We start from the raw sequence: 27,523 nt of genomic DNA on the forward strand, positions 1-27,523 counted from the left end.
ATGTAGACCTTTACATCGAGTTCTTCTTGTACGTCCATCATTTTCTTTTATTAACATAACTTTAAGCAGCAGTTTGGTGCTGGAAAAAAAGCAAACACACCCGTGAGAGGAGAAGTTTAATTCTAATAAGGCTTGACTTGTCCAACCTGTGTGGCAGGCGGCAGCTTGGAAGATGAGTCATTCAGGGGTTGAAGACGCAGAACGTAAAAGCAGGCATACCTCAACGGATATTGTGCATAAAGGTTACATTTGATCAAGATTTTTTTGTGCTCCTATGGGGTTGGGTAGAAACGCAGGGAAGGAGATAACAGCTCCTTAATTGTCCCTGCTCGCCAAGTATCTGATGGAAGGCAGGGCAGAAGTGGATGGACAAGAGGCGGCGAGGGGGAAGGGGGCGTGCGGGGGAGGAGGAGTGAGGCTCTTCCCTCTCTAAGAGCATTAACTGTCGAGTGTTCTGGCGGTGACAGGGCTGTCAGGGTCAGATGGCTGCTCAGCCTGATTACGCTGTAGATCCTGCTGCTGCCGACGGACTCCAGAGAGCAGTGCATCTCGCTTCGGGAGCGAAGAGCTACAGGTGGCTGCAGACAATCAGACTATCCTAGCAGGTGTTGGAGTGAAGTCTCTATTTGGAGATGACCCAGCAAATCTGAGCGGTAAGGAGAAACCTTCCACTGCGCTATGATCTCTACGCTAAATTGTTGTAGGGTAAAACTTCCACTGCTACTAGTACAGATATAAATACTGCTGCGGGTATTCCGTCTATAGGGTTACTGGCAGACAGATAGAGGTGGAACTGCGGTTTGTTGCAAGTTTGTGGAATTGCCCCATCCGGAGGCACAGTAACAATTAATGCATCGACTTCAGCAGGCATCCAGCACAACTCCTTTTTCCAAAGTGACTTGTAACAGGTGTCGCACGAGGAATCTTCTTCTTTAGGTGTTAACTGGGTGTCATTTGTATAGCATGTACTGTAACCGGATTTATCTTATTTGAAGCAAGTACCAGCCAGACTATTCGGGGTGTCCTTTTCTGGAACAGGACGAGCTTAACAGGGCCATTCTGCAAGCAACTGTAAATTGTGTAGGGATGTTAGGAAACCAAGCTCGCATGGCTTATGGTAATACCGAGATCCATTTTTAATCACTTTGGGTCTTGACACAGCTTATGATAGGAAAACGGACACACTTGTTTGCTGCGTATAAAATAAAAATCACAGTTACAATTGAGAAGTCAATTTAATAGTGCTGCTCACCTTCTTTATTGGGTAATCTGTCGGTTAGTTATATTGATTAATCAACTAATAGGATAGAAAAACACTCTTTATATCAGGGGTCACCAACGCGGTGCCCGCGGGCACCAGGTATCTCGTAAGGACCAGATGAGTAGCCCGCTGGCCTGTTCCAAAAATAGCTCAAATAGCAGCACTTACCGGTGAGCTGCCTCTATTTTTTAAATGTTATTTATTTACTAGCAAGCTGGTCTCGCTTTGCTCAACATTTTTAATTCTAAGAGAGAAAAAACTTAAATAGAATTTGAAAATCCCAGAAAATATTTTAAAGACTTGGTCTTCACTTGTTTAAATAAATTAATTTACTTTTTTACTTTGCTTCTTATAACTTTCAGAAAGACAATTTTAGAGAAAAAATACACCTTAAAAACGATTTTAGAATTTTTAAACACATATACCTTTTTACCTTTTAAATTCCTTCCTCTTCTTTCCTGACAATTTAAATCAATGTTCAAGTAAGTTTATTTTTTTATTGTAAAGAACAATAAATACATTTTATTTAATTCTTCATTTTAGCTTCTGTTTTTTTGACGAAGAATATTTGTGAAATATTTCTTCAAACTTCTTATGATTAAAATTCTAAATAATTATCCTGGCAAATCTAAAAAAATGTGTAGAATAAAATTTAAATCTTATTTCAAAGTCTTTTGAATTTCTTTTAAAAATTTTGTTCTGGAAAATCTAGAAGAAATAATGATTTGTCTTTGTTAGAAATATAGCTTGGTCCAATTTGTTATATATTCTAACAAAGTGCAGATTGGATTTCAACCTACTTAAAACATGTCATCAAAATTCTAAAATTAATCTTAATCAGGAAAAATTACTAATGATGTTCCATAAATGTCTGCGATGAGGTGGCGACTTGTCCAGGGTGTACCCCGCCTTCCGCCCGACTGTAGCTGAGATAGGCGCCAGCGCCCCCCGCGACCCCGAAAGGGAATAAGCGGTAGAAAATGGATGGATGGATGGGTTCCATAAATGTGTGGTCCTCTATCCTCTGTTGTCCTCTGTGTTTTTTATACACTTTGATTTCTATTTTACTGTTTTAGTTGATTTTACCCTTTAAAATATTTTTTAATCATATTTGTTTTTATATTGTTTTATTGGTTTTATATTTATATATTTTTTGTTTTTATTCAGTCATTGGTGGAGCATAATATAGTTGTTTTGTTTTTTTTAAATATTGTTTTTAACACGGCTGTGCAGCACTTTGGAAACGTTATTGTTGTTTAAATGTGCTATATAAATAAAGTGGATTGGGTTGGATAAATAATTTTTTTAAATTTTTCAAAAAGATTCGAATTAGGTAGTTCTTCTTTTCATATTTTTCGGTTCAATTTTGAATTTTAAAGAGTCGTAATTGAAGATAAACAATGTTTAAAAATTTAATTTTCATTCTTTTCGTGTTTTCTACTCTTTTAAACTGTTCAATTAAGTGTTTTTTTCATCATTCATTCTCTACAAAAAACCTTCCGTAAAAGGAAAACAAATGTACGACGGAATGACAGACAGAAATACAATTTTTTTTATATTAATAGATTTATTTATTAAAGGTAAATTGAGCAAATTGGCTATTTCTGGAAATATATTAAAGTGTGTATCAAACTGGTAGCCCTTCGCATTAATCAGTACCCAAGACGTAACTCTTGGTTTCAAAAAGGTTGGTGACCCCTGCTCTATAGCCTCAATGCATATTTTAGGAAGTAAAAAAAAAAAAGTTTTTTTTTCTAGTGAATGCATATCACCAACATTGAAATTTCACTTGTAACATGTGTGCCACAGATCAAGGCACACACACCACCACTCTCTTGTGAGCTCAATTGCAAAGGTCAACCAGAAACGTCCGCGTATTTAAAATTTTGTGCACTTCATTCGGTTCAGATTCGATCAACTTTTATTAGTTACACTCAATAAACAACTAATCAACGCAGCAAAATACAAATTGAAGCGTTTTTCAAATAAAATTAATCGAAGCCTTGCCATAGTACAGTGGTGCCTCAGTTTTCAAATCCCACAAAGATTGAATCCGACGGAACTGAAGCAATTTTTCCCTTAGAAATCTTGTAAATCCAAATAATTTGTTCCAGACACTCAAAAGTATTACCACAAAACACATTTAATAGAGCAGGGGTCCATCCATCCATCCATCCATCCATCTATTTTCTATCGCTTATTCCCTTTGGGGTCGCCGGGGGCGCTGGTGCCTAGTGTATCTCAGCTACAATTGGGCGGAAGGCGGTTTACACCCTGGACAAGTCGCCACCTCATCGCAGGGCCAACACAGATAGACAGACCACATTATAACATTTAAAATGTATTTTATTGAGGAAACATATCTCTACTCCTAATAAGGCCTGATTTACTAAAGGTTTTGTGGACAGTACTAACACACATGCAAACGTGTGCAAAGTGGATTGCATCCGTTTAAGTGAGCAAAACAAGGCGTGCAATCCATTTTGTGTCTCTGCCTTTATTAATGTGTAAAGTATATCCTGATCATTAAAACATCCACAAAACTTGGAGGAGACACTGAAAATATTATTTAGCATGTGCAATGTGATTTGTCAACACCCATGACTGTTTTGCGTGCACTATTTTGCATTTTATTTAGCACATGACAGAAGACCGTGCAAACTGACAGTTCCACTCACTGCTGGAGGATCAGTGCTTGCGCTGCACAGACAGACGATGGACAGACGACAATCCTCCATCCTACGTGTGTGTCAACATTTTGGATGGTCAGAAATAAAATAATATTAGACATATCGTCTATTCAGCAATTTAAATGTTATAATTTTATTGCTGCTGAATGACATATAGGGCTGAATAAAACAAATTCAATTGATGTTTTTTTATCTGCTGGCGTTTTAATGTTACTTGTTTTTTTTATATATAGGAAATATAGTACTATAATATACATGTATATCCAACATGAAAAGATATCTTTAATTGTGCATTTTCTTTCGTTTGAGTCTTTCCAGACGCGATGCAATCCACAGCCTCGCGCACAGAATTAAGTGTTAGGGTGCATATGCTTTTGTTTTCTAGATTGCGATTCAGAAAAAGTATTACAGATTTTGGATGTGTACAGCTGGTTCAACACATTGCACACAGGTCAGAGCATGACAACATTAAAGGCCTACTGAAATGAGATTTTCTTATTCAAACGGGGATAGCAGGTCCATTCTATGTGTCATACTTGATTATTTTGCGATATTGCCATATTTTTGCTGAAAGGATTTAGTAGAGAACATCGACGATAAAGTTCACAACTTTTGGTCGCTAATAAAAAAGCCTTGCCTGTACCGGAAGAAGCAGACGATGTGCGCGTGACGTCACGGGTTGTAGGGCTCCTCACATCCTCACATTGTTTATAATCATAGCCACCAGCAGAAAGAGCGATTCGGACTGAGAAAGCGACGATTTCCCCATTAATTTGAGCTAGGATGAATGATTTGTGGATGAAGAAAGTTAGAGTGAAGGACTAGAAAGAAAAAAAAAAGGTGACAGCAGTGGGAGCGATTCAGATGTTATTAGACACATTTACTGGGATAATTCTGGAAAATCCCTTATCTGCTTATTGTGTTAATAGTGTTTTAGTGAGATTATAAAGTCATACCTGAAAGTCGAAGGGCTGCGGTGACCACCAGTGTCTCTGAGAGAAGCCAATGGAGGAGTCAAGATCACAGCTGCCTTTTTGACAGCTGCTGCAGGAGGACGATAACTCCACATAAGTCTCCGGTAAGAGCCGACTTAATGTCACAATTTTCTCATCCAAAAACTTGCTGGTTGACATGTGGTAGAGAAACATGTTCGCTAAACCTTCACAACAAACAAAGAAACACCGGCTGTGTTTCGGTTGCTACAGGCAGCTGCAATCCACCGCTTTCCACCAACAGCATTCTTCTTTATAGTATACATTATTAATTGAAAAAATTGCAAAAGATTCAGCAACACGGATGTCCAAAATACTGTGTAATTATGCGATGAAAAGAGACGAACTTTAGCCGTAAGTGGTACTGGGCTAAAATGTCCGCTCAATCAATAACGTCACAAACATGCGTCATCATACGCGTCATCATTCCGCGACATTTTCAACAAGAAACTCCGTGGGAAATCAAAAATTGTAATTTAGTAAACTAAACCGGCCGTATTGGCATGTGTTGCAATGTTAAGATTTCATCATTGATTTATAAACTATCAGACTGCGTGGTCGGTAGTAGTGGGTTTCAGTAGGCCTTTAATGTGCAGATAATAATCGTCACCATGGTGCACAAAATTTTCATTTAGATAAGGCGGTCTTTACCACATTTCAATTGCACACGCAGTGTTAGTAGATCACAGGTTACATGCAGTCGCGGTACTTAATGAAAAAAAAAGGTCCACAACGCTGGGCAAATGGACTGGTTTGTTCTGTGAAATGTTTGGCCATACGATAACTGAGACGAAAAACAAGATAAAATGTTGGCAAAAATCTTCTATAACAATACAGGCAGTGGGGTTCACGAAAACTTAAGTACCACTGAGTTTTTGTACTGAAAGTGGGTCAGTGATGTTCGTCATGTTATGTTTAGTCAACTCCTACCGGATTTTGTTTCATACTGTAGCCCTCTGGATGTCTTTACCCAATCTAATGATCCATCCATTTTCAACCGCTTGTCCCTCTTGGGGTCACGGGGGTGTAGGAGCCTATCCAAGTTGCATTCGGGCGGAAGGCGGTGTACACCCTAGACAAGTAGCCACCTCATTGCAGGGCCAACACAGTTAGACGGACAACAGTCACACTCACATTCACTCACTCGGACCATTTAGTGTTGCCAATCAACCTATCCCCAGGGGCATGTCTTGGGAGATGGGAGGAAGCCGAAGTACCCGGGGGGAACCTACACAGTCACGGGAAGAACATGCAAACCTATAGAAGTGCTAATGTAGCAAAATTATTTGCAAACGTGTATCTCAATCTCTGTGTTAAACTGCAGAGAATGACGGGCCACCTAATTTCCTGTGCAACATATGTACTTTTTTTTTTCAACTGCAAAACAGGAAAAAACAGGTTACAGAAGCAGATTCAACGTGTTGGTTGTACACTTCATCATCACGGACTGACTTTTTCTTTTGCGTATTACAATACAAAAAAAAAAAATGACCATAGTACTGAAACAATCAATTTTGCTATATTAGTACAGTTTTTCCTCACATATGTCCTCTTTATAAATTTACGAAATCCAAATATACAAAATTCTTTATCAACAATCATGGTAATAATCAGAGGTGTGGACTCGAGTCACATGACTTGGACTCGAGTCATGAATTTGATGACTTTAGACTCGACTTGACAAAATGTAAAAAGACTTGCAACTCGACTTAGACTTTAACATCAATGACTTGTGACTTGACTTGGACTTGAGCCTTTTGACTTGACATGACTTGCTACTTTCCCCAAAACCTAATGATTAAAAAGTTATTCAGGAGCGCTCCGTATCTTCCATTGTGTACGGAAGTGTATCAGCGTGTGTGCGATGACAGCCTGTGCGCTACCTGTCAGTACAACAGCCAATCAAATTACATCCACGTTGTTTTTGTCACACAGCATTCACCCAATCAAATTGCAGGAAAACCAACGGAGAAGAGCTTTCAAACAACAGAAAATTATGCCATAGAGTGTTTCGTTTAGGTATTAAAACTACGACTTGGTCAACAAAACAGGAATTGCCGTATGCAAAACATGCGGTTGGAAGATTACAGACGGAGACGCATCAATTTACAACTTCGTTCGACATTTGAAGTTGCACAAAGAAGGGTACGTTTTGACTGTAAGCTAACCTTTATTGGCTGAGTAACGTGACTTTTATTTGCTGTGTAGTTAAATCAGTGAGGCTGTAAACTCACTGCTAACGTTATAACCATAGACATCTTATAAGGGTACGCAGCATCGAGCGCTACTGCCTATTGCCGCAAACGAGATGCGGGGCCGCCATCTTGGAGTGGTGATCCGCTCCACTCAGTGCAATTCATTTGGTAGGAACAATGAACTGTCAGCGCATTTAATTCATATTACCTCACTGAATACCACTTATATTCACGCGCTTTTTTGTCATTCGTGTAACTATGATAAAGGACACATGTCTTGGCGTGTTCATAATTTGCTTAACAGAAATAGAATATTCTTATATGCTATAAGTGACCAGACGTCTGAGATCAAAACTGGGAATATAATCCCAGAGAAGGGGAAAAAACAGTCAGCTATTTTGAAGTTGAAGAAACAATATGATTAGGTTGTATATACATGCGTATATCCTACATAAACAATGTATGAATACATTAGATATCTATATATTTTACGGACCTATAGACCAGAGGTTCTCAAATGGGGGTACTTGAAGGTATCCCAAGGGGTACATGATATTTTTTTAAATATTCTAAAAATAGCAACAATTCAAAATCCTTTATAAATATATTTATTGAAAAATACTCCAACAATATATGAAAGTAAATTCATAAAGTGTGAAAAGAAATGCAACAATGCAATATTCAGTGTTGACAGCTAGATTTTTTTGTGGACATGTTCCATTAATATTGATGCTAAAGATTTATTTTTTGTGAAGAAATGTTTAGAATGAAGTTGATGAATCCAGATGGATCTCTACTACAATCCCCAAAGAGGGCACTTTAAGTTGATGAGTACTTCTATGTGTAGAAATCTGTATTTATAATTGAATCACTTGTTTATTTTTCAACAAGTTTTTAGTTATATTTACATCTTATTTTTCAAATAGTTCAAGAAAGACCACTACAATTGTGCAATATTTTGCACTGTTATACAGTTTAATAAATCAGAAACTGATGACATAGTGCTGTATTTTACTTCTTTATCTCTTTTTTCAACCAACAATGCTTTGCTCTGATTAGGGGGTACTTGAATTAAAAACATGTTCACTGGGGGTACATCACTGAAAAAAGGTTGAGAACCACTGATATAGACTTTATCTCTGTTGCTGCAACAGCAGAGAGTTTATTCTGTCTGGACACTTTGTATTGATATTTTCTATTACATTCTTCCTTTAAATGATCATGTTTACAGTGATTGAACATATATAAACACCTGAAAGTCTTTATTTCAGCTAAAACCACCAATCTGTTTCACTGGATTCAGAATAAAACAAAATTCTGTTTTACTCAACAAAGTTAGTATTTGAATATTGTTACTTGAAGACTTATCTGTGGTTACAATAAAATGAGAATGCATCATAATCAATGGCGGCTGGTGAATTTTGTTTTAGGTGGGCCTGAAAGTTTGTAAACCAAATACCTGTAGGGGGGTCATCCTCCCCCAGAAGATTTCTTTATGATTTTCACATACAAATATTGTAGTTCTTTGCTCCTGCTTAACTCTGTGGTGATATTCTTTTCACAAAATACAACCAATAGTATGTTAATGTTAATTCTTACTTGTGAAAAGTAATCCTCCAATTACTATTTTCAACAGTCCGCTCAATTGAGCAGGAAAACGCTGAATACCAGCCCAGCATCTTTGTTTTCTACCTGTCAACTGTCAGTTTAGGCTGCTTGCCGGCTCCTCATCACCACTTCAAGATGGCGGCCAAATTGCTTGCGTCACAGCAGCCAATTCTGCGTCTACTTATAAGATGTCTATGGTTATAACGTCATTGCAAACACGGCAATCTGTTGCGTCCACTGCAGTTTGCTACCTTATTCATACTTTTTGTCAAGTGATATTTTTTTTAAGCAGGGTTGCATGAGATACCTACACATAACGTTACGTTAGTGAATGTATCACACACAGTAACGTAACGTTAGACGGCGGTCAGCAGCACCGCATATTTTAGCCACCTACAAAAAGACAAACATAGTCAAATAAAGGTCAGTTAAAATGTATACTATATAAAGAATATGTGTACATATTCCATAGAGCCCTGACATCTAACAAGTACAGCACTGTTCATTGTTATGTTCATGTATTTGTTGTTTTTCATGTGTACGCACACATAAACACATACAGTATGAGATGAGATCAATGAGATAAGGTAACAACATGATATAAACTGCTGTGGGACTAGTTACAATGCAATATTCCATGGAAATACAATGTTAACACTTTTGTGCAAGTAAGTACAGTTGCACTTGTTTTTTCAAATGTGTTTATACTGTAAAGGAATGAGGTAAATGTTTAGAATAACTGGTTAATAGTGCTATTATGAAGTGCAATGTCATTACTGTTTTTTTTAAATAATAAATACAGCGTTTTAAAAGCATACACAATCTGTGGTTAAAAAGACTTGAAATAACTCGAAACCCAAAATGCAGGACTTCGGACTTGACTTGAGACTTTCCAGTATTGACTTTGGACTTGACTCGGACTTGCCTGTATTGACTCGAGACTTGAGGTCAAAGACTTGAGACTTACTTGTGACTTGCAAAACAATTACTTGGTCCCACCTCTGGTAATAACTATATCCTTTTTAATTACATTCATATCTTCTCTGTGACTTTAAATTTATTTTAAACTAATGTATTTGCGATTATCATGTGTATTTATCCTTATTGAAATTAACATGTAGCATTTTAGACTTTTTATGAGTACACAGCAATTAGTGTGACGGTACCATGAATTGATTAACGTGGACCCCGACTTAAACAAATTGAAAAACTTATTCGGGTGTTACCATTTGGTGGTCAATTGTACAGAATATGTACTGAACTAATACAAGTTTCAATCAATCAAACTTTTTAGCACTGGTGTGGAAATACAGTGTACTCGTTAGCTTAGCTTAACAATTAGCGCCGCCTTCAACGTACATGAGCATTACATGACAACACACATACTCTGCTCAAGATCTTTTTTCACCAACATATGCTTTGACACTAGTTATTTAAACCTTTTAAAAGTTATACAGCATCATTTATATTCATGCACAAACGAGAAATATTTATGTTGCAAAGAACACAGATCCGCCATTTTCGGTACACAAGAAAGCACCTCCCTCCTTAACGACTTCAATAATATGTTCATTCATTCATTAACTCGACATCTTTTGCCCTCTAAGGCACCTACAATTTACTACTACTGTTGTCTGTTACATATATATTGTTATAAACTTTTTCTTACCTGGAAGCATCGTGTTGCTTGCACACTTCTTCAATCACGTACTGACTTTTCTCTTCTGGTGAGCTTCAATTATTGAGGAGGAGGTACAAACTGTCCTCTTCTGGAGAAAACCTGCATTACATTCTAGTAAAGCAAAATAGACATCAACAATATTCTTACTGAACAGAAGTTACCTTGGGACTTGACTTGAGACTTTCCAGTATTCTCAAATGGGGGTCCGCGTAGCCCTGGGGGTATTTGAAGGTATGCCAAGGGGTACGTGAGATTTTTCAAAAATATTCTAAACATAACAACAATTCAAAAATCCTTTAAACATGTATTTATTGAATAATACTTCAACAAAATATGACTGTAAATTCATAAACTGTGAAAAGAAATGCAACAATGCAATATTCAGTGTTGACAGCTACATTTTTTGTGGACATGTTCCATAAATATTGATGTTAAAGATTTCTTTTTTTGTGAAGAAATGTTTAGAATTACACTTTTCTTCACGAAAAAAAAAAATATTAAAGAAATGTTTAGAATTACGGGCTTCACGGTGGGAGAGGGGTTAGTGCGCCTGCCTCACAATACGAAGGTCCTGAGTAGTCCTGGGTTCAATCCCGGTCTCGGGATCTTTCTGTGTGGAGTTTGCATGTTCTCACTGTGAATGCGTGGGTTCCCTCCGGGTACTCCGGCTTCCTCCCACCTCCAAAAACATACACCTGGGGATAGGTTGATTGGCAACACTAAATGGTCCCTAGTGTGTGAATGTGAGTGTGAATGTTGTCTGTCTATCTGTGTTGGCCCTGCGATGAGGTGGCGACTTGTCCAGGGTGTACACCGCCTTCCGCCCGATTGTAGCTGAGATAGGCGCCAGTGCCCCCCGCGACCCCAAAGGGAATAAGCGGTAGAAATGGATGGATGTTTAGAATTAAGTTCATGAATCCAAATGGATCTCTATTACAATCCCCAAAGAGGGCACTTTAAAATGATGATTACTTTTATGTGAGATATCTTCAGGTACCCCCAAGTGTGTACGCATACCCCCATTTGAGAACCACCGCACTATAGTCCGTCCATCCATTTTCTACCGCTTATCCCCTTTGGGGTCGCGTGGGGCGCTGGTGCCTATCTCGGCTACAATCGGGCGGAAGACGGCGTACACACTGGACAAGTCGCCACCTCATACCAGTATGTGTAGAAATCTTTATTAATTGAATCACTTGTTTATTTTTCAACAAGTTTTTAGTTATTTTTATATATTTTTTTCCAAATAGTTCAAGAAAGTCCACTACAAATGAGCAATATTTTGCGCTGTTATACAATTTAATAAATCAGAAACTGATGACATAGTGCTGTATTTTACTTCTTTATCTTTTTTTTTTTCAACCAAAAATGCTTTGCTCGGATTAGGGGGTTCTTGAATTAAAAACATGTTCACAGGGGGTACATCACTGAAAATAGGTTGAGAACCACTGCCTTAGTATAGGGTGTGGGGGGACGACAACTTTTTTCATGTCTTAAATTTTACTGTCGTGCGCGTGGAATCCAATTTGTGTGTGTGTGTACTGATTTGTGTGTCTGTATATCTTTAGATCTACGTACGTGTGTTTTAAGTTGTCTGTCTGTCCTTAATCAGAAATAACCCTTGATAGGCTGTCTACTTCAACAAGACTTTTGCTACACTTCTGCCCTGTATGATTTGAGTGAGCGCATCCCGATTTGTGAGCCCGTAATACAAGTTGTTAGCGCGCATTCAGAAGCGAATGCATGTATTGCAATCTGCGCGTGCGTATCTATGATCTGTAAATGGCAGCAACCCTCTATTGCAGGGGTGTCAAACGTAAGGCCCGAACAGGTTTTATCTGGCCCGCGGGATGAGTTTGCTAAGTATAAAAATGAGTGGACATTTTTGAATGAGAGAAACTGCTGTTCCAAATGTGTCCACTAGATGTCGCAATAGCAATTCTTTGGATCTTTGTAGATGATGCAACATATGTAAAAAAAAAAATAAACCACATGATGTTAGTACATCAGTCGAGGAAAATTAACAAACTACATAAATAACATCCTGTAATTTGATTTGTATATCATTTTTTAGCTTGACATATTGAAAATTAGCACCAATGAGTTGACTGATGAACATGATCACATTATTTATTCAGAAAGTATATATAACTACAAATAAAGGTAGAATACAATGAACCGCAACATGTATATATATATATATATATATATATATATATATATATATATATATATATATATATTACATATATATAATGATTTGCACATTTTAAAAATGTGCTAGTTCTATTTTTTAACCAAAGAAGCAAACTGAAGTTATCTTGCCGTGATTTTTACCAGTCCATCCCACTTGGGAGTAGATTTTTCTCCGTGTGGCCCACGATTTAAAATTAGGTTGACACCCCTGCTCTATTGCCTGTTGTTTTCCCACGTGACTTTTGCTACACTTCTTTCCGTGTACAATTTGAGCACGCGCGTCCAGATTCATGAGCGTGTGATATAACGCAATCAGAAGTGCATGCGTGTGAAACTATCTGCCTGTGCGTATCTGAGGTGTGCCTATATTTAAAGCACCAGTAGAGTGGAAAAACAAACTGCCTCTATGTCGAAGCTATCATAATATATATGTGATTTGTGACACCTAGAGACTTCCAACGTTTGCGTTTAAATAGATATGATCAAAATAGTATTAATCTCACGGAGATTCCTGAGCCATTTTAAAAGAAAATGAGGAAGCCAGACACGTCATCACCTGACAGTGGTAGGAACCGCAGATCCCTTTCTCACCAAAAACAATGCAAATTGTGCACTTTGTGACAACAATTAACAACTGGTTGGTTTAAATTGTGGGGTGTCTTCCGTGGTTGGTTAAATGTAGGCACACCTCAGATACGCACAGGCACATTGTATTACACGCATGCACTTCTAAATGCACCTCCGAATCCGGGTCTACGGTTCTCGCCTGGAAAAGGGTGGAGTGCCATCTACGGGTTGGGGAGGAGATTTTGCCCCAAGTGGAGGAGTTGAAGTACCTCGGAGTCTTGTACACGAGTGAGGGAAGAGTGGATCGTGAGATCAACAGGCGGATCAGTGCGGCGTCTTCAATAATGCGGATGCTGTATCGATCCGTTATGGTGAAGAAGGAGCTGAGCCGGAAGGCAAAGCTCTCGATTTACTGGTCAATCTATATTCCCATCCTCACCTATAGTCATGAGCTTTGGGTTATGACGGAAAGGACAATCTCACGAGTATAAGCGGCCGAAATTAGTTTTCTCCACCAGGTGGCGGGGCTCTTTCTTAGAGATAGGGTGAGAAGCTCTGTCATCCGGAGGAACTCAAAGTAAAGCGGCTGCTCCTCCACATCGAGAGGAGCCAGATGAGGTGGTTCGGGCATCTGCTTAGGATGTCACCCGAACACCTCCCTAGGGAGATGTTTAGGGCACGTCAGACCGGTAGGAGGCCACGGGGTAGACCCAGGACACATTGGGTAGTCTATGTCTCCCGGCTGGCCTGGGAATGCCTCCGTATCCCCCGTTAGGAGCTGGATGAAGTTGCTGGGGAGAAGGAATTCTGGGCTTCCCTGCTTAGGCTACTGCCCCCGCGACCCAACCTCGGAAATGCGGTAGAGGATTGATGGATGGATGGCACTTCTTACACAGTAGAAGTGTTGCAAAAGTCACGTGTAAAAAGACAGCGTATCAAGGTTTCTTTCTGATTAGGAACAGACAGAGAACTTAAAAAACACGTACGTGGATGTGAATACACACACTTACTGTATATTGATACACAGACACACAAATTAGTACACACGCACGCAAATTGGATTACACGCCCACAGATTGAGATACATGTTCGCATTTTTTGCTACAATAACACTTCCATACAAACTCCACACAGAAAGACCCCAAGCCCGTGGATCAAATCCAGGACCTTCTTATTGTGAGCCACCAGCACAAATCCCTGTGCCACCGTGCAGCCTCAATCTAATAATACTCAGAAATAATGACACTCAGGGAGGTATAATCTCGAGTATCGAGTATGTTTATCAATGCTGTTTCCCACTTTCGTAACGGGCAAACAAAATATGAAGAACTATGCTATAGGGTTATGTTGTGCTGTTCTACAGTACAGTAATGTACTGTGTGAGCCTGGTCTTACACTTAGACTTCCTTTTTATTGTCATTCAAATTTGATCTTTACAGCACAGATAAGAATAACATTTTATTACATAAACTCATGGTAGTGCAGGATAAAAAAAGCACTAAGGTGCATATATATTTAAAAATATATATACAGTATAAATAACATATAAATATATATATAAAATAAATAAATATATATAAATAAATAAATTACTGTACGGATACATTTATTTCACTTGTTCACATACGTCCACGTTTATGGATGTATGTTATATTGTCTTTTTTATTCCAGCGAGTTAATCCATTTTGGGGGGAGTTTAATCATGATGCGTTCAAGAGTCTTACAGCCTGAGGGAAGAATCTGTTACAAAACCTGGAGGTTCTGCTTCGGAGGCTGCGGAACCTCTTTCTACAGTCCAGCAGTGAAAATGGTCCTTGGTGGGGGTGGCAGGAGTCTTTGCATATTTTCTGAGCCCTGGTCAGGCAGCGGCTTTTTACGATCTCCTGGATAGGAGGAAGAGGAGTCCTAAAGATCTTTTCCGCCGTCCTCACCACTCTCTGGAGAGACTTCCAGTCTGAGGCATTGCAGGCTCCAGTCCAGACAGACATTGGTCAGCAGGCGCTCTATAGTGCCTCTGTAGAATGTGGTGAGAATAGGGAGCTGTGCTCTTTTCATCCGACGCAAAAAAGTGCATGCGCTGCTGAGCTCTTTTTACAAGTGTGTAGGGACCAGGTCTCCCCCTGGGAGGCAACCGAAGGCTACAGTCGCTTGAGAAAAATGAAGAAAATATATTTTTTCAAAGTGAAGTTATCTAAAAGGCACATTTTTTTCTGGGGAAGAGCACAAAACGCCACAAGATAACTTTCAAAAAATATTTTTTGTCTTGGAATAGGGGAAGTGCCAGCAGTACCATATTATCAGAAGAGAGGCTTATATATGTCGCTCTTTGAAAAAACTGAATGAACGCAATTTATTTTTTTAACATTGCTGTGTGTTCGTCACTGATGCAGAAGCGCCTGAGTGCAAACAAAGCTACAATACTACATAATCTCTCTGTAACCTTACTGGTATTATCGCAGGATAATTCCTAAATATAGATAGTCAACAACCTGGAATAGACTAGGCTGTTGTGGCAGGGCCAGTGAGTAATTTGCCATGTGACAAGAGTGCGTAGCCACGTGTTTGTGTGTGTGTGTGTGTGTGTGTGTGTGTGTGTGCTTTGCCAGAGGTGAAAAGGTGACCGCAGATTACCAAGATTACCTTTCGGCTTTCCCTGGTTGTTTGTCTGAGTTTTTGTTCACGTGACTCAATGAGGATTCAACCACATTATTTTATTCTTCATCAACTCCTCTTCTATAAATCATTATATCACAGTCTAAATCAGGGCTATTCAACTGGCAGCCTAGGGACTAAATCAGGCCCAGGAATGACACCATACCGGCCCCCAGGTTAATTTCTAAATATTTTTGCAGCAAATTCCGTTAAACCATAGAGTGCTCCTTTTGTACAGAGGAACCTGGACCACTGTAAACATGTTGGCAGACCTTTGTGTTGACATTTAACTGTGCTTGCAAATATAGAACACTGGGGTCCAAACTTGTGATCTACATAACTGAAGGGTTCCTCAAGGCACTCCTTTAAGTCCTTTCCATTTTGGCAGTTACACATTTTTCCGTAATGTGATTTATTGTTACATACAGCTGGGGAAGGAGACGACACAACGGCAGGGATCAGTTCAATAAGTTTATTGAACCTGATTATGTGAATGGTGCAAGACGATGTGAAGAATTAACAATGTTAATGTTACCAGAGGGTGTTGTTTTTGCGTGTTGGATGAATCATTCGACAGTCCAGAGGGGCAAGGCAAGAAGACAGTCCGTGGGCAAGCTAGAGGTCGGAGGCTGGAGAGAGGCGACGAGGTCCGTGTCCAAGCGAGGGTGGAGGATCAAGGGAAGCAGTCCAAAGTCTGGTGGGAAGTCGAGGCGCACAGCTCGATCACAGGATACAGGGAATACTGCGAGGAACACAGAGGACATAAGACAAGGGCAAAGGGAAAGCACAGAGAGAGCAGGTACGAGGAGGCAAGCTATAGACGGGATGCTTACTACAAGAGGGGAACTACGTTCCGGCACTGGATTTTCGGGTCTGCTGGTCTTTATGCCGTCTGCCCTCCTCAGATCCAGTTGTGCTGATTGCTGACTGCCCACAGCTGTGCAGGCGCTTGACTGCGATGCGGGAAGAGCGAGCAGGGGCGTGTCCTGGCACGCTTCAAGAGGAGAGGCCGGCTGCGCTTGCTGCAGATGACATGCGGGATTGCGCATGCTCCGTGACATTTATTTAACTAAAGTGTTGCTGTAGCTTGTTTGCTTTAGATGCATTCAGTAGTCATTTGTTCCACTTCTTTAGTTATAACAGTGGTGTTTCTCTAGGTTTCATTTTAGATCATCTATTTTTCATCATGCGCGTTATTCAGCAGTTGGCCCGCGAGTTCCGTTCAAAAGATTTGTGACTCACATTTTTCATTCTTAAAAACAGCAAAGCACTCCTTTAACTCTGATAAAATAAATAGACCAAAATGAAATGTCTACTGTAGAGGACACAGGTTCTCCAGAATATACAAAAAAGACTAACAGTAAAGGGAGAAGTTTGGCCCCCCAGTCCTTAGCCTTCAAGAACTGTGGCCCCAAAACAACTTAGTTGAATATAACTAAATATATAACTAATACAACTAAAATAACAGTTTGGCTACCAAATAGACGAGTTGTGTGCAAAAATACCTAATATGTCACAGCAATTGCTGAGAAAACCATTTATTTCTGCTGTTATAGTTTGTTTATATTTGTCTTCACAGAGCTCCCAGTTGATGGCGTTTGTTCGACAAAGTGGTGACTACTGCCACGCCCAACACGAATAGACCCAATCGATGATGTTTTTGTACCACGCAGTCTTGGGACCCTGAATCCTAAACAAACACTCACACCGCGCCTGATGGGGTAACAAGTGGCGCTCCAACATATGAAACTAAGCCCGAAAGGATCGCAAGTCCATTTCCTGCAGAACATCAAGGGTTGAAGACAAGAACTGTGTGACAGGCAAACGCAAAACTGACAGTCCTGGACGACGGGATACCTACAACTGATGGGGTAAAACACTGTTTAAGACAACAAAACCCCAAAATTTGTCAGCGCAACGAACATCCCTCTCCATCAAGTTTTTATTAGAAGACTTCACAGCCAAATTTACGACTGAAACTAAAGGTGAGGGATGGTTTTAATATTTGTTGACACCCGCTTTTCCCTTCTTGCAATTAGTCAGGCATTTCCTTTCAATTATTCCACACACTTTCAGTATTGGTAGTGCAATGTGACATTTTATGAGCAAATGTGGATTTTTGTTGTTGTCTATTAAGCATATTTCAGTGTTGTGAAAAGCGCAAATTGGTCCAAAACATGTTATTATACACCTATCCGCTTGATTTTTTTTTCTACCACGTGTCCTCATTATGAGTGAACTGGAGCCTGTACGAACTAGCGTTGGGTGAGGATAAGCGGTTCAAAACTGAAAAGGGGAATTGTACTTTTTTGGGGGGGGTGGGTTCAATTTTGTGCGCACTCTAAGTAGTAAAAAACTACTAATACGAGTTGGCTAACGATCCAAGTAATTGGAAAAATATATTACGCCTATAAAGCCGTCTACAAACATTTAAAAATACCAACAATGGTTCCATTTATTTCCCGTGACCTGCATGGTAACCAAGGTATAGCGACATTGTTATTGTAAGGAAGTAACACAGAGGAACTACTTTTCTGGCGTTGTGACTCAAGATGTCAGATAATGGCTTTTTTTGCCAATATCTGATATTCCGATATTGTCCAACTCTTAATTACCGATTCTAATATCAACTGATACCGACATATACAGTCGTGAAATTAACACATTATTATGCCTAATATTGTTGTGATGCCCCACTGGATGCAATAAATAATGTAAAAGGGTTTTCCAAAATAAATCAACTAAATTTATGGAAAAAAATGCCAACATGGCACTGCCATATTTATTATTGAAAGCACAAAGTGCATTATTTTTTTTAACATTTCTCAAAACAGCAGCTTGGAATTTGGAACATGCTCTCCCTGAGAGAGCATGAGGAGGTTTAGGTGGGCAAGGTTGAGGTGGGGAGGGGTAGGAGGGTGGTGGGGTGTGTGTATTGTAGCTTCCTGAAAGAGTTAGTGCTGTAAGGGGTTCTGGGTATTTCTTCTGTTGTGTTTATGTTGTGTTACGGTGCGGATATTCTCCCAAAATGTGTTTGGTATTCTTGTTTGGTGTGGTTTCACAGCGTGGCACATATTTGTAACAGTGTTAAAGCTGTTTATACGGCCACCCTCAGTGTGACCTGTATGGCTCTTGACCAAGTATGACTTGCATTCACTTGTGTGTGTGAAAAGCTGGAGAAATTATGTGATTGGACCAGCACGGAAAGGCAGTGTAATTTCCGATGTTACATTTTAAAGCATTTTTCGCCCGATAATATCAGCAGTCCGATATTATCGGATATCTCTAGTTGTGACACATCACCTTGATCACTCCTTTGACCACTCGCAAAAAGTGACTGAAGCGGCTAATCGGCATCAGAAGTACTTTATCAAACCCCGATTAATAAACGTTAATTAATAACGGTGGTTGTGATCACCCATGAAATAAATAAGATGAAAGGAGCTAGAGCTGTTTCTGCTGTATTGCCTTTAAGTTAAAGACAAGTTAATGCTAAGTGATGAATCGTGCATCTCAGGTTGTAGCATCAATTAGAGAAGTTGGTCAACTTTGAACATTTAGATGCTACCAACATGATACTGTACGGCTCTCAAAAGCTACCATAGTGGCCCAAATCAGATTTTTTTTAGATCTGATTTTTTCCAGCTGACTATTTACACTTCAGGTAAAATTTGATTTTATCAGACTCCGGTCGGTGTTAATGCACACAGGCCCAATGTGGCTTCAATATGATCTCAGCGTCACTTGCATATAAAGCATAAAATGAAAACGTTACTACTACAAAATAAAATAAAAGTCGCAACACCTTAAACATGAGCGTATTTTACCTTGAGAGTAATATATTGTATGAATGGATGTACAGTATTGTCACGACCCGAATAAGACTCTGGACACGGATGCAGGTTTTCTGAAACAGATATTTATTCAGAAAAGGGAAGGGGTCCAAAACGGGATAAACAAAACAGGCTATCAAAAACAGAACTAACCTGACCTCTAAACCAACAAAAATATCAATAACTCAAAACGCTCCGGCTGCGGAGGCAAATAGGTGCTAACAACAGAATATAGCAAATACAACAAAAAGCGCTCCAACGGACGCGATGCTAGAAAGCTAATCTTACCTGACAAAAGTTTACAAACAAAGAATCTCTCGTGGATCATCCATCCATCCATCCATCATCTTCCGCTTATCCGAGGTCGGGTCGCGGGGGCAGCAGCCTAAGCAGGGAAGCCCAGACTTCCCTATCTCCAGCCACTTCGTCTAGCTCTTCCCGGGGGATCCCGAGGCGTTCCCAGGCCAGCCGGGAGACATAGTCTTCCCAACGTGTTCTGGGTCTTCCCCGTGGCCTCCTACCAGCTGGACGTGCCCTAAACACCTCCCTAGGGAGGCGTTCGGGTGGCATCCTGACCAGATGCCCGAACCACCTCATCTGGCTCCTCTCGATGTGAAGGAGCAGCGGCTTTACTTTGAGTTCCTCCCGGATGGCAGAGCTTCTCACCCTATCTCTAAGGGAGAGCCCCGCCACCCGGCGGAGGAAACTCATTTCGGCCGCTTGTACCCGTGATCTTATCCTTTCGGTCATGACCCAAAGCTCATGACCACAGGTGAGGATGGGAACGTAGATCGACCGGTAAATTGAGAGCTTTGCCTTCCGGCTCAGCTCCTTCTTCACCACAACGGATCGATACAACGTCCGCATTACTGAAGACGCCGCACCGATCCGCCTGTCGATCTCACGATCCACTCTTCCCCCACTCGTGAACAAGACTCCTAGGTACTTCAACTCCTCCACTTGGGGCAGGGTCTCCTCCCCAACCCGGAGATGGCACTCCACCCTTTTCCGGGCGAGAACCATGGACTCGGACTTGGAGGTGCTGATTCTCATTCCGGTCGCTTCACACTCGGCTGCGAACCGATCCAGTGAGAGCTGAAGATCCCGGTCAGATGAAGCCATCAGGACTACATCATCTGCAAAAAGCAGAGACCTAATCCCGTGGCCACCAAACCGGATCCCCTCAACGCCTTGGCCGCGCCTAGAAATTCTGTCCATAAAAGTTATGAACAGAATCGGTGACAAAGGACAGCCTTGGCGGAGTCCAACCCTCACTGGAAACGTGTCCGACTTACTGCCAGCAATGCGGACCAAGCTCTGACACTGATCGTAGAGGGAGCGGACTGCCACAATAAGACAGTCCGGTACCCCATACTCTCTGAGCACTCCCCACAGGACTCCCCGAGGGACACGGTCGAATGCCTTCTCCAAGTCCACAAAGCACATGTAGACTGGTTGGGCAAACTCCCATGCACCCTCAAGAACCCTGCCGAGAGTATAGAGCTGGTCCACAGTTCCACGACCAGGACGAAAACCACACTGTTCCTCCTGAATCCGAGGTTCGACTATCCGGCGAAGCCTCCTCTCCAGTACACCTGAATAAACCTTACCGGGAAGGCTGAGGAGTGTGATCCCACGATAGTTGGAACACACCCTCCGGTCCCCCTTCTTAAAGAGAGGGACCACCACCCCGGTCTGCCAATCCAGAGGTACCGCCCCCGATGTCCACGCGATGCTGCAGAGTCTTGTCAACCAAGACAGCCCCACAGCATCCAGAGCCTTAAGGAACTCCGGGCGGATCTCATCCACCCCCGGGGCCTTGCCGCCGAGGAGCTTTTTAACTACCTCAGCGACCTCAGCCCCAGAAATAGGAGAGTCCACTGCAGCTTCCCCAGGCACCGCTTCCTCAAAGGAAGACATGTTGGTGGGATTGAGGAGGTCTTCGAAGTATTCCCTCCACCGATCCACAACATCCACAGTCGAAGTCAGCAGAACACCATCCGCACCATACACGGTGTTGATAGTGCACTGCTTCCCCTTCCTGAGGCGGCGTATGGTGGTCCAGAATCGCTTCGAAGCCGTCCGGAAGTCGTTTTCCATGGCTTCCCCGAACTCTTCCCATGTCCGAGTTTTTGCCTCCGCGACCGCTAAAGCTGCACACCGCTTGGCCCGTCGGTACCCGTCCACTGCCTCCGGAGTCCTATGAGCCAAAAGAACCCGATAGGACTCCTTCTTCAGCTTGACGGCATCCCTCACTGCTGGTGTCCACCAACGAGTTCTGGGATTACCGCCACGACAGGCACCAACAACCTTGCGGCCACAGCTCCAATCAGCCGCCTCGACAATAGAGGTTCGGAACATGGTCCACTCGGACTCAATGTCCCGCACCTCCCTTGTGACATGTTCAAAGTTCTCCCGGAGGTGTGAATTGAAACTCCCTCTGACAGGAGCCTCTGCCAGACGTTCCCAGCAGACCCTCACAATGCGTTTGGGCCTGCCAGGTCTGTCCGGCATCCTCCCCCACCATCGCAGCCAACTCACCACCAGGTGGTGATCGGTAGAAAGCTCCGCCCCTCTCTTCACCCGAGTGTCCAAAACATAAGGCCGCAAATCCGATGACACAACTACAAAGTCGATCATGGAACTGCGGCCTTGGGTGTCCTGGTGCCAAGTGCACATATGGACACCCTTATGTTTGAACATGGTGTTTGTTATGGACAATCCGTGACGAGCACAAAAGTCCAATAACAAAACACCACTCGGGTTTAGATCCGGGTGACCATTCTTCCCAATCACGCCTCTCCAGGTTTCACTGTCGTTGCCAACATGAGCGTTGAAGTCCCCCAGAAGGACAAGGGAATCACCTGGGGGAGCACTTTCCAGTACTCCCTCGAGTGTGCCCAAAAAGGGTGTGTATTCTGAACTGCTGTTTGGTGCGTAAGCACAAACAACAGTCAGGACCCGTCCCCCCACCCAAAGGCGAAGGGAAGCTACCCTCTCGTCCACTGGGTTGAACTCAAACGTGCCGGCTTTGAGCCAGGGGGCAATGAGAATTGCCACCCCAGCCCGTCGCCTCTCACTGCCGGCAACGCCAGAGTGGAAGAGGGTCCAGTCCGTCTCGAGAGAACTGGTTCCAGAGCCCTTGCTGTGCGTCGAGGTGAGTCCGACTATATCCAGCCGGAACTTCTCTACCTCGCGGACTAGCTCAGGCTCCTTCCCCCCCAGTGAGGTGACGTTCCACGTCCCAAGAGCTAGCTTCTGTAGCCGAGGATCGGACCGCCAAGTGCCCTGCCTTCGGCTGCCGCCCAGCTCACAATGCACCCGACCTCTATGGCCCCTCCTATGAGTGGTGAGCCCATTGGAGGGATGACCCACGTTGCCTCTTCGGGCTGTGCCCGGCCGGGCCCCATGGGGACAGGCCCGGCCACCAGGCGCTCGCCATCGTGCCCCAACTCCGGGCCTGGCTCCAGAGCGGGGCCCCGGTGACCCGCGTCCGGGCGAGGGAAATCTGAGTTCATTTTGTTGTAATTCCATAGAAGTCTTTGAGCTGCTCTTTGTCTGATCACTCACCTAGGACCTGTTTGTCTTGGGAGACCCTACCAGGGGGCATGAAAGCCCCCAGACAACATAGCTCCTAGGATCATTGGGACACGCAAACTCCTCTACCACGGTAAGGTAGCAGCTCAGAGAGGATCAAAAAAGTACAAAAACATGGCAATGGCTGTATTCAAGACTGTAGCAACGAATTGCTGGAGGTACGCACAAGAAGTTACAAAACACTCTGGCACAGAACAGAAGGAGGACGAGACATTTATACAAATGAGGGAGGGTGACACAGGTGGGCGCAATCAGGCAATCAAGAAAACCGTCAGACCAGTGATACAGGAGGAAAAGCAAGTGATCTGAAACGAGAGGGAGAGTCAGCATTTCAAAATAAAACAGGAAATGACAAAACAACATGAAACGGGACGAAACCCGGACAAGACTTCACCCAGGTGTGACAAGTAAATAGTGTTATATATTTGGGAGGGTTGTAATCTTTGAATGACTGTTAAGTAGAGGAGACACGGAAATCAGCGTGGATCTACGGGAGCTTTACTTTTCTACTCACATAGAATAGAATAGAATAGAATAGAATAGAATAGAATAGAATAGAATAGAATAGAATAGAAAGTACTTTATTGATCCCGTAAGCAAATATGCCTTAGTGTCAATTTTGGTCTTTTAACGATCTTTGGAAGTAAAAAATATGCATTCATATATTGCATATAGCCTACTATTCGTGCACTACTAATGAGTGATGCACTGAAAATGTGGTCTTCTTAAATAGAAACCGAGACCGGATGTTGCGATTAAATTTCCGCTGGCACACACGAAAGTCGTTGCACGCCCTAAGCTGACGAAAAAGTCGCATTGCTTTTAGACTGAAGTCACATTTGAAAAGATCAGATTCCAATGGGATTCAGAACTACTTCCTGATGTGGCCTGAATCTGATGCCAAAAGATCAGATGTGAAGCACTTTGGAGCATTTGGATTGGCAAAAAAATCAGATTTGTTTCACTTGAGGGCAAAAAAATCAGATTTGGTGTGCAGTTTAAACAGGGCCAACTTGGCTCTTAACAAATGGAACATGGCATAAAACCCGACAACACCGCTTGGAAGCATCTGAGGAGTGAGAACTGCTCTAAATGTTGCAGTTCAAGGAAAGCACAAGTGCTGAAACATACAACAATCCCAGTGAGAGCAAACATTGTAAGGCATTGTTTATTTATGTTCCTATTTGAAACGTTTAGCAACAGGGATACATGATAACGCTCCAGGCTCTCACAAAGTGTGCCAGTAGTGCTAGCAAACACAGAAAATGCTTTCTTCGCTGTTGTTGTTGTTGAGCACTACGGTTGTTATGTGCTCTGTGAAATCATTGCGGCCAGTAAAGATATTACAGTAATGCTTAAAATGACCAAAATATTGTAAATATTACATGTGATTATGATTCTTATTACATTGAAGTTAAAGTTAAATTTAAAATACCAATTATTGTCACACACACACTAGGTGTGGCAAAATTATTCTCTGCATTTGACCCATCACCCTTGATCACCCCCTGGGAGGTGAGGGGAGCAGTGGGCAGCAGTGGTGGCCGTGCCCGGGAGTCATTTTTACAGACATACTTAATATGGATATAAAACAATATTGGATGTTTTCAGGAATGTTTTTTAGAGCTAGAGGCAGAATAAATTGTATCCCAATTACTTGCATTGTTATTACTCACAGTTTTTCAACTATTTAGAGTTCACATTATTGTCTCACATAAAGGTTGTGAATGATGGGCAAAATTCCAAAAACAGGTAGTTTCCCTTTAATTAAATTAGATGGTTTTGGAGTAATGAAAATATGCACAAAATAGGAACATTTGCAGAAAAAAATACATAGTTGTGTTTTTACCATAGGAGGCTGCCACAGCGAGACAATCGAATGATAATTTAGCTCAATGTTTAACCTTCCGTAAAATTTCATATAAAGGGCCTTGTCAGTCATGTATTAATTGACGTTATACAAACTACTGTATATTGAATTCTCACTCTAACATTACGGGACAAACTGCGTCCCTTAAAGGCTCAATACGGGGAACATAGTTTCATTTGTTGATGCGGGACAAGGTGGGGTAAACCCTGGACAGGCCAACAGTCAATAATATAACACATATTGACAAACAACCATTCACAACTATGGATTTGTTTGCCACAAGGCTATTGTGTGGCCCTATTATTGCAACTATTATTATTAGAGGCCAATAGAGGCCAGAAAGGAATACAACCGGTACGTTTTCATTGAATAGCATTGTTAGACAGTTTGACATATACCAATATATTTTTTTATTTTTGCCAAAACTTTCTACTTGTTTAGAAATATATTTTAAGTGGCACCCAGCAATATTTAACATTCAATGTTAATTATATTTATTTGCAAAAGTTGTAAAAAGTATAGTAGTTTGCAATTGGGGTGGGCGAGATATTAAGGGATCAGTAGTGGCAATACTTTTTTACTTCACATATTACAAGATACTTTTATGATTTTGTCTTTGATTTAATGTTTTTGATTATAATCAAAATAAAGGCACACACACACACACACACACACACACACACACACACACACACACACACACACACACACACACACACACTCACACACACACACATTTTTTTTTCTCAACAAACTTCTTTGTGAGCAATTTAACAATGTAGAATTGCAACAAAATAAGAACGATTATCAACAAAAACACATATTCTCTTACATTACATGCAATTGTAATGTAAGATTGTAATGTACTCAGTGGCCTAGTGGTTAGAGTGTCCGCCCTGAGATCGGTAGGTTGTGAGTTCAAACCCCGGCCGAGTCACAACAAAGACTATAAAAATGGGACCCATTGCCTCCCTGCTTGTCGCTCAGCATCAAGGGTTGGAATTGGGAGTTAAATCACCAAAAATAATTCCCGGGCGCGGCCAACGCTGCTGCTCAATGCTCCCCTCACCTCCCAGGGGGTGATCAAGGGTGATGGGTCAAATGCAGAGAATAAACACCTTGTTTGTGTGTGACAATCATTGGTACTTTAACTTTAACTTTAAGGCAAATATAGTCAAAAGTGCCAAACACCATAATTATGATTTTTTTTTCTACAATTAAAACTTTTCTTTGTGGTCTACATGGCATGTAATGTTTGGCCTTTGATCAAAATGTTGCATAGCTTTTGTTTTACAAGCTGCTTTCTGATCGTCTCCTTGGGATGTGTCGTTTTGTGGGCAGCCTTATTTACATGCCTCCACTTTAACTCCATCTTTTCACTGTCATCTTTGTTGTAGTTTTTAGTACTTCCATAGCGAGTCTACTGACAGATATAACTAGATATGTTAAAACTACGTACGACACTTTGTATTAGAATTAGACTTAGGACTGGCATAATGCTCTTCAGGTAAATCTCTACCATACATGGATATATCCGCTGACGTCACAACTGGGAAAAATATCATGAATTGTGAAAATACTAAACAGATTGTTTAGAGGAAGTAGGCAGGAAGGCAAGATTGTTTTATAAATGGCGGTCAGGTCAATGCAGATGTAAGTGCAAAGATGAGTGAGGAGACCTGACTTAAACCTTACATATAACTACCTCAAACCTTAAGTATTTCCATTGTGTAGTCGTCAAAAAATGAAAAGTACAACATAAATAGTTGTAGTAGATAAATTCTTGCTAAAGACTACACTGTATCCAGAGTGCAATATCATGTTGGAATTGTATTTTAATGTTTATATAGTTTTAATCCAATTTTAATTCCTTACATGTTAAGGTCAGAAGTCTTTGTGTGACAAAAGCTACATTGTTCACCATGAACCGTCCTGCTCCTGTGGAACTGAGCCACAAGAACATGAGATTTCTCATTACCCACAATCCAACAGACAGCACACTCAGCTCTTTTATTGAGGTAATTAAGTCATACCCGCTTAATGAAAACAACTTTGAGGTATTAAAACTGCGTTGTTCTTTCTAGGACCTGAAGCGATTTGGGGCTACAACAGTGGTCCGAGTGTGTGACATCACGTACGACAAAACACCACTGGAGAAAGATGGCATTACAGTGGTGGTGAGGACAAACACACAAAGGCTAGGAGTGTTCAAATATAACGATATTGGGGCCTTGGGTATACCGATATTGATCCGATATGATATCAGCAGGAGCTCTGCGATGAGGTGGCGACTTGTACAGGGTGTACGCCGCCTTCCGCTCGATTGTAGCTGAGATAGGCACCAGCGCCCTCTGCGACCCCAAAGGGAATAAGCGGTAGTA

The 27,523-nt window shown here is 41.5% G+C and overlaps 1 protein-coding gene across 2 annotated transcripts in view; it reads left to right on the top strand.

Moving 5' to 3' along the window:
• The first annotated feature begins 421 nt into the window (after positions 1-421).
• Positions 422-27,523, top strand: part of LOC133562189 (protein tyrosine phosphatase type IVA 3) — a 38,511-nt gene continuing 11,409 nt past the window's right edge. The window contains exons 1-4 of one of the 2 annotated variants that reach the window (XM_061916144.1): positions 422-653; positions 17,422-17,827; positions 27,031-27,160; positions 27,227-27,319. In XM_061916144.1, the coding sequence (XP_061772128.1) occupies positions 27,065-27,160; positions 27,227-27,319 (189 nt within the window). In that variant the 5' untranslated portion in view covers positions 422-653; positions 17,422-17,827; positions 27,031-27,064. Of the gene's footprint in view, positions 654-17,421; positions 17,828-27,025; positions 27,161-27,226; positions 27,320-27,523 lie in introns of both variants that reach the window. The other variant, XM_061916143.1, reaches the window with a different exon arrangement.

The sequence above is a fragment of the Nerophis ophidion genome, linkage group LG11, assembly GCF_033978795.1.
Source record: "Nerophis ophidion isolate RoL-2023_Sa linkage group LG11, RoL_Noph_v1.0, whole genome shotgun sequence".
In the NCBI taxonomy this organism is placed as follows: domain Eukaryota; kingdom Metazoa; phylum Chordata; class Actinopteri; order Syngnathiformes; family Syngnathidae; genus Nerophis; species Nerophis ophidion.